The sequence below is a fragment of the Sturnus vulgaris genome, chromosome 12 (assembly GCF_052056855.1).
Source record: "Sturnus vulgaris isolate bStuVul1 chromosome 12, bStuVul1.hap1, whole genome shotgun sequence".
Lineage (NCBI taxonomy): Eukaryota > Metazoa > Chordata > Aves > Passeriformes > Sturnidae > Sturnus > Sturnus vulgaris.
In genome coordinates this window covers 13,171,379-13,179,204 of record NC_142254.1, presented here as the reverse complement: position 1 = coordinate 13,179,204, position 7,826 = coordinate 13,171,379, and the positions used below count along the sequence as shown (strand labels likewise).

At 43.9% G+C, this 7,826-nt stretch overlaps 1 protein-coding gene across 3 annotated transcripts in view; it reads left to right on the top strand.

The window, feature by feature from the left end:
• Nucleotides 1-239: 239 nt before the first annotated feature.
• Nucleotides 240-7,826, top strand: part of PHAF1 (phagophore assembly factor 1) — a 34,133-nt gene continuing 26,546 nt past the window's right edge. For all 3 annotated transcript variants that reach the window (XR_015806306.1, XR_015806307.1, XM_088171906.1), the window contains exons 1-3: nucleotides 240-309; nucleotides 678-805; nucleotides 5,417-5,499. Coding sequence is in view for 1 of the 3 variants with exons in the window: in XM_088171906.1 (XP_088028032.1) it covers nucleotides 742-805; nucleotides 5,417-5,499 (147 nt within the window). In the remaining 2 variants the exon portion in view is untranslated. The remainder of the gene's footprint in view (nucleotides 310-677; nucleotides 806-5,416; nucleotides 5,500-7,826) is intronic.

The window sequence follows — 7,826 nt, the reverse complement described above, 5'->3', positions numbered from 1 at the left end:
CCACTCTGGCCTTTCAACTGGAAAAACTGGATGGCTCTGGGTTGTGGTTTGGGTTGGTTATTTTGTTTTGAATCTCGAGGTTATCGTAACTGGGTGTAACTGGGGCTGCTGCTGTAGGTCTGAACCTCGCCTGCCGACGAGGCCGGGGTGGGACTCGAACACGGGGCTCCCCCTCCCCGAGCCGACGCCTTCCCCGCTCGCCCACGGCCAGGGGGCGGGGCGAGGGCGGGGCCGGGGTGGTGAGCCCCGCCCCCGCGCGGGCGCGCCTGACGACAGCTGCAAAGCACTTTTTCAGCAGCCGCAAGTGAGGTGAGTCGCGGCCCCGCGGCGCGGGGGGGGTCGGAGCCCCCCCGGCCCCTCGGGCCGGGCCGGGGCCGCCGGGACGAGCGGCGGGGCCGCGGCCGCTCCCCCGTCCCGTCGGGACCGCGCCGCCCGCGCTCCGGGCGGGGCGAGCGGGCGGGGGGCGCGGGCGGCGGGGCCGCGGGGCGGGGAGGGGCGGCCGGTTGCTGTAGCGGCGGAGCCCGCGCCTCCCCCTTCGCAGCCCGGCGCGGGGGCCCCGCTGTGAGCCAGCGCTGCCCCCGGGGGTTGGGGGCGGCGAGTCCCCTCAGGGGGCGGTGGCGGGGCCGGGCTCGGGCTGCGAGCTTCCCTCCCGCTTCCCACCCGCGTCCCTCCCGCAGGGGTCCGGCGCAGCGACCCGGTGACCCGCCGTGCCAGCCCGCGGCCTCCGCGCTACCTGAGCCAATGCTAGATCTGGAGGTGGTGCCCGAGCGGTCTCTGGGGAACGAGCAATGGGAGTTCACCTTAGGTAAGTGTGGTCCTTCCTTTCCCCGGCCCTGGGCGTGAGCGGGGCCGTGCGGGTCCCCTGGGCATCCGGCGTCCATAAGGGCTCTCCCAGCGCTTTTGGGGAGTTGGACAGAGAAAGGGAGAGAGAGGCAAAGCTCATCTTTTGCTCTCGCTAAAAATGCTAAAGTACCAGCTTTAAGGATTTCCTTGTAGTTTATAGTTTCATCTTCAGCTTTTGCGTGCTAACTTGGGCTTTGTTTATCTGATTGTGTGCTTTCATCTGCTCGTTTGCTTTCTTTTGTCTTGCCATAGAAGACTTTTAAATAACTTCTGAAAGAGGAAGCATGAATGTGCTGATTGTCACCTGAATATGTGTCAGGTGATATTGGCAGCTTTAGCTGTGCACTGATACTTACTGTAAATGCTGTGCTTTTCTGTACAAACCCTTCATAAACATGACTCGAGTTTCACAATTTCTTTGTGTTACTGTTGGGTTGCGAAATAGTGGAGAAAGTAAACTTTAGAGATATTTTCTCAGGGTTAGATAACAAGTGTTTTTCTCCCCAATCATTTATATTTTTCGTCTTGCTGGGTAGTCCTTCCCTACCGGTTACTGCTGTACTTACTGTGATGAGAAAGAACTTTCCCCCAGCTGATGCAAATTTGGCTGGTGCTCAGGCAGGACATTTAAATGTGCAGTTGAAATGAGGTGATGTGGATTTTTTGGGTGACCTGTGTTTTGAAGCAGGTATTGGTAGTCCCTGAAACCCTGAGAAATTGCTGTCGATGTCACATCTCAGTGTTGGCCTCTTTTATTTCCGCTTTCCATCACTGCTGTAGCTCTGTGAGAAGTTAATGGTGGTAGGAGTTTGGTAGATGTAAACAAGGCACTGTGTGTCAGCCCTCCGTGCCTGCCTGCACTTGAGTTACACTTTGGGCTGCTGCTCTTGTCACCTGTGACAGCGAGGGGACAGACTGTTCCTAAAGACGTTGTTACACTGTTGCCCTGAGCTAGGTTGGACCTGAGGAGTGGTGCTGTGCCTTGGAGTTATTTATATGAAACCCATCAAACACAAAGGGCTGTTTATGCTGCTGTGACTTCAGTCAAGTACAACTTGATGGTTACAGACAGGGCTAAATGGCTTTTGGAGGCTAATTATAGCACCTCAGGTCCCACCCTTTGAAATCTTGGTGAACTCCTTGTACCTTAAATGTTCTGTGCTCTCAGCTTTGTGTGACCTTCTGCCATCCTTTAGAGCCTTTGTTACCTGGGGAAAAGCAGCCTCTAACTACATACCCTCCCTGTCTTCATAAATAGAGAATACCAGCTCCCCTCCATTCTCTGTATCAAAACAAGAAAAGGAAAGAGAAAATGCTTTTCCTTTTCCCAAGGAAAGCCTATTAATGCAGTCTCATGGTTCAAATCTTATGGTGTCTCTATGTGCATGCACACACCCATGCATATATGTGAGAGAGAGGAAACTCAGCTGAATTTCTTGGAGTAAACAGAGCCACCACGTGATGTGTCTAATATATAATTAGCATGACCTGCTGGTGTAGAGCAGGAGGCTGGCTAGGTATTAGGATACTTTGTCGTGCACCAGCGATGTTGTGTGAAGACTGTCCCTGCTGACAAAGCTGCTTCAGCTGTGTTAGTGGCAGCAAGGTTGGTGGTGCTGGTGTAAATGGGACTCTCACTGCCAGCACTGTTCTACTCATTATTTGTTTAGCTCTGCTCTTAGCAGAACTAATGGCAGTATTCCTGAACTGCTGCTGACTCTGGCTTCCAGTACTGTGCCCACAATGGAGATGACTGAGGGGAAATGCCAGGAAAATTTTGTACATGACTTTTTGGATTCTGTTTCTGGCTCCAGTATTGACTCACTATGTGACTAGAGCATAAAAAATTTAACCAAGACTGAGTTTAGATACCTGTGCCACTGCACCTCTTGGGCTACATTCCTGCTGTTTTAAGGGAGAACAATTAAATACTTATTCTGTAGTGCCTATAGCTATATTATTAGAGTTTGAGATGTGTAATTTCTAGGGCATACTTGCATTTCTCTTGTGCTTTATACTTTCTTTTCCTACCAAGTTTCATGTATCTTTATTTAATGCATTGTGGTTCATCTTAGGTTTTCTTGTGTTTTTCTCCTAATCTTTATTCACTTCTCTATCCCTATCCCTTCAAGCTACACAGTCTTAGCATAGGCTGATGCTTCAAGCCATGATGTTCCTGAGCAGTGTATGTGAGAGAACTGTACTGTGCTGCTTTTATCACTTCACTTTAGAAGAGGGAAAGGTCTGTGACAGGGGAGCCCTAGCACTGCTCTTTGTGGGCATTACTGCCATGGCTCAGTTTGGTCTGTGCTGGAAACCATGTTTGCTTCCCCATTCCCCCTGACTGATGAGCAAGGGAAAAAGAATTCTTTGTTTTCCTCTTTGACTGCAAAGGCTGACGAATGTTGAGGAAAAAAGGGATGTTGTGTGTGAGAAGACTGGAGAAAAATAACCCATTTTTGTACTCCTCCTTTGACGTTCTGCAAATGGAGGCAAAGGGAGGATACTGGCTGTTCAACACATTTTGGGTCCTGTAAACTGTTCCTGGAGAATTTGGGTTGCTCACTGTAGCTCTGCTAAGCAGCTGCATGGCCAGATCTGTTTGATTCTCAGTTACTGAAAACTGAACCAAGCCAGTCCATGTCCATTTGCTTGCAGCCTGAGAAAGCTGTGAGTAAGAGAGTCACATGAGCCATCTGTTTGCACACTTACCAGCCCAGGATTGCATCAGTTTACATCAAACTGCAGCCCCAGCTCAGTGTTTTTGCATTCCTTGAACCGGGTGCTTTTTGACTGAAGCCTCCCGGGCTGCTCCACCATGGGTGTATGGGCCCTGTCAGCTGGGCTTCAGCCTGTGCCACTGGCTCATTTTTTAAATGAGCTCATGGTCTTAACTCTGCAAGTCTTTTATGAATACTGACTTAGGACATGAGTTTTATACTCTTCCGTCAACCTTACATTTTTTTCTGGATTCATACTTTTTACTGGGTTGAGAAATGAGGAATTTTTACAGCAGCATCTTTGATCTTAGCTTCTTGCTGCTATTCATATTTCTGTTCCATTTTGAAAATATTACCTAATACATAATAACTGTCGTCTTCAACCTTTGCTGCCTAGACTACAAGGCAACTGCTATTTCCTAGATAATAGGAAACAGTGCTGCTTTATTGTGTGGCTCTGTATTTTAATTTCATTACTGTTATTAAAATAATAACTCTTCTTTTTTACTTAATATAATCTACTGATGTATAATTTCTAGCTGCAAACCAAAATGTCCCCAAGTTTATGGGCTAAGGTGAAAACCAGTTTTGCAGACATGTTTGTATATGGTATTTTCAAATTGAATCACTGTAGTTCTAATCTGTACATCTGTTTTGCCAAAACTTGATTTCATTATTTCACCAAAGCTGCAATATATGGGCACGACAATGAGAATGTTATTTTTGGGGGTTTTTTTTTAGTGTTATGCCATTATTACTTTAAAGCAGTACCCATGGTGAGCTAGGCGTGTATGTAAGCTCTATATGGAAAGAGATTTTTCTCATTTTGATACTGAAGATAATGTCTAAAAGGTGCTTTAAAACATGACATACTGTCTGAGTTTGAGAGGTATAACAAGTAACTAAAAGTTTTGAATATAATAAAAGTGGAGGTTCTGAGGTGAATTACCCCTAATCAGGCCAACTTTCTTAACATTTAAAAACTAGAAATAGAAAAGGACAGGGCAGTTAGTAGGAAAATAAAACTTCACAATTATGAGCTCATAACCCTGCTTTATAAATGCCTGCCTTGAATCCAGGAATGTGATCACATTTCATTTGGAAAGGCAACAAAGCTTTTTAGTGTGATAAATGATGAGATGGTGTGGTGCTATTTTTTTCTGCAGAATCAGCTGTTCCATTCTGCTTTCAAAAATTTATAGTTGTACAGATAAGATATACACTAAGGAAAGGAAAAAAGCCCTTGAAATCGCATGAGAGGCTGAGTGACTATAAGTGTATTGCCTCAACTGAACTAAACTTTTCATATGTATATCTTGTCCAAAATGAGAAGATAAAGTTTCTTCCTTGACACGAATAGAGCCGTATCAGCAGCTAATGTGGCCCCTTAGGTCTAAGGAGAATCATTGCACTGTTAGTATTTGCATGTGAATACCCAGTACTCCATCAAGGCTAACGAAGAATTGTTTCAGGAGCTTATTGAATGTGCCTAGGAGTGCTCTAGCCAGCTGTAGTGGGGTTTGATATGGGCTGTTTGACCAGTTATTGGACTGATGACCCCAAAAAGCTTTTATGCATAGGCTGTGGCAAGCTCTTTACTTTTTTCTGCTTGAATTTTGCTGTTTCATTTTGTGTCTAGAGGTACTTTTTTCATATATGCCTAACAACTGTTTCCAAACACCAGGTCTGTGCTGATACCATGACTCAAGTCAGCTTGTTTGTTGACCACATACCTTTCTGTTGTAACTCCGTGTTTGCTGATGGTGGTTTGGTTACCTCATGTGTAACCTTGCTGTTAAAAATCTCTGTTAGCTGGTCTCTGCACTGAAGAAATGCACCTTTTTTATTTCCAGGAATGCCGTTGGCTCAGGCTGTAGCAATTCTTCAGAAACACTGTCGCATTATCAAAAACGTCCAGGTTCTCTACAGTGAGCAGGTGAGTAGTGCATGGGCTGGCTAGGAAATGCACTCATGGTGAATTAAGACATATTTTGTGCTCATGTACACATTGTGTGAGTTGTGGGGCTACTTGAAATTGAACTACACCAATTTATTGCCACCACATGAGAGATGCAGCTTTTCCAGGTTTCATGTCAGATGAAATCACCCTCAGTGCAGCAATACAGTGATTTAACAGCTCTCATTTTTGTATATGCAATGGAAGAGTGGCATTGTTTTGCCTTTAAGAAGTGAAATGTTATGTAATTAGCCAGACATTTAATTCTAGTCTATTTACTTTATCATTGTGAAGTGGTGCAATTTGAAGAACTGAATCACTTGTTACTTTCTGCTTTTGTGTTTGGTCCAGTGGTGATGAACCCCACAAAAAAACCTTCCACACCTTTTCTCTGCGTGTGCAAGTTTGTCTGCAGAAAGTGGGTGCAGTGATTTAAACCAGCTATAAATGTTTTAATCATTCTTCATAACTCAACATTAAGTTCCTGATGTTTGACTTTCATCAAAAAGGGGACTAGAAGTAAAACCCTTCTGCTAGATCAAGTAGAATGTGTTATTCTGATGGAAGTGTAAGGGGAGATAGGACAAAGGAGTCTCAGATGTCTCAAAGGACTCTCCAGATGTTTTATGTGCAATGCACATTAATAAGAAGATGGTAGTCATATGTTGCAAATTACAGCTATTTGCATCAGGAAAAAGGCAGGGTCTGTACAATGTTACTTTGTATCAAAATAAGGATTCAGGCCTTGTGCATTTGCAGTGAATACTGAATGGCTAAGAACGACCTTGACTCTGGTGTTCAGTGCTGGATACATATTTCATATTATTAAAGGAATTATCTTTTTTTTTCACTTTATGTGGATTTATGGGTTGTATGATGGTTGAATTGCAAATCTGGCTCCTTGTGATTAATGCATGGGAGCATCCGTCTGGCAGTGAACATACTCCTTGTGTTTTGTATTCTTTGCAGGTTTTTAGCTTTCCTTACCACAGTGCATTTGAATTATTTCTAGGGTTGTTTAGATAAATGATGAGATTCCTGTTCCACTCAGATTGTAGAATCACAGAAGGATTAGTGGTTCAGTGCTAGCAAGCAGAGGTGTACCACTCCTTGGTTTTTTACACCTCTTGAAAAGTTGTATTGCTCTTGACAGTGTACACTGAACTTCTGACTGCAGAGGGCAGGGTTAGTGATTTGGGTTTTTTTCCTCAAAATGTAATAAATATAAAGATGTTCTAGCATCTGCCTAGTCTAACAAAAAATTCTTCCCAACTTTCTGGAATTGTTCTGATGATTTTTTTTTTCTGTCTATTATTGCAGTTCAGTGCCTGATATTTTTTTTCACACACCACTCAGGGCCTGCATTTGACTGTCTGGCTCTGTCCTCACCCGTGTGCAGAGTGTCATGCATTTCATTAGCAGCTGAGCACAAAGAGCTCAGTTTTTAGAAGATTCAAAGCTTTAAATTTGCCGTGCACAACTTCTCTCTAGAAAAACTGTACCTGAACAGCCTTCATGTTTTTCCTCTTTGCCTTGTAAAATAATGCCTTTGAGCACAGTGATCAAATGTTTAAAGCTGTTGAGTCTAAAGCACTGAATTTGTGATCCTGGAGCTCCAGCAGTGAGTATTTCCTTTCAAAAATTTATATGGCAATTAAATGCAATTAGATCTGCTCATGGTGCTCTCTTTAACTTGACATAAATGGGATGGCCAAACTGTGCCAAAAAAGCTTGATGAATCCTTTTCTGTCAATAAAAGAATTTTAACTCATTTTTGGTCAGTTTAAGTGGAGTACTAATTGCCTTTGTTTTCCTGAGCTTCTTCCACTGGATTTTTGGTTGATGGGATTGTTCAATGATACTGCATCTTCAAGTAGATTAGCAATATAAATGCACATCTGTGGTGCTTCCTTCAGGAAGATCTCTCCTGTTGCTTCTTGGCATCATCTTTCATACTTGAGGTTCTGTTTTGTGTTTTAAAAGTCACATGAACTAAATTTGTGCCCTTGAATCTTTCCATGTATTGGAAAATATGCCAGCATAGAACAGAAGCTATTTGCTGTGCTAATTATCAGGCTTTTCCTCAGATGTTTGGGGGTTATTTTCCACCCACTCAAAAGTACTTGTAATGCTCTCGTTAATTTTGGAATAACCTTATGAAAACTGTTTAGAAACCAATGAAATGCAGAGCACGTCCCATAGCAGAACAACTCTGCTGGTGTATTTGAATGCCAGATTACAAGGTTTTTTTGTCTATCTGTAGTCTTTCTAAATTAGATGTATAAGGGATTAGAAAATGACTGTCA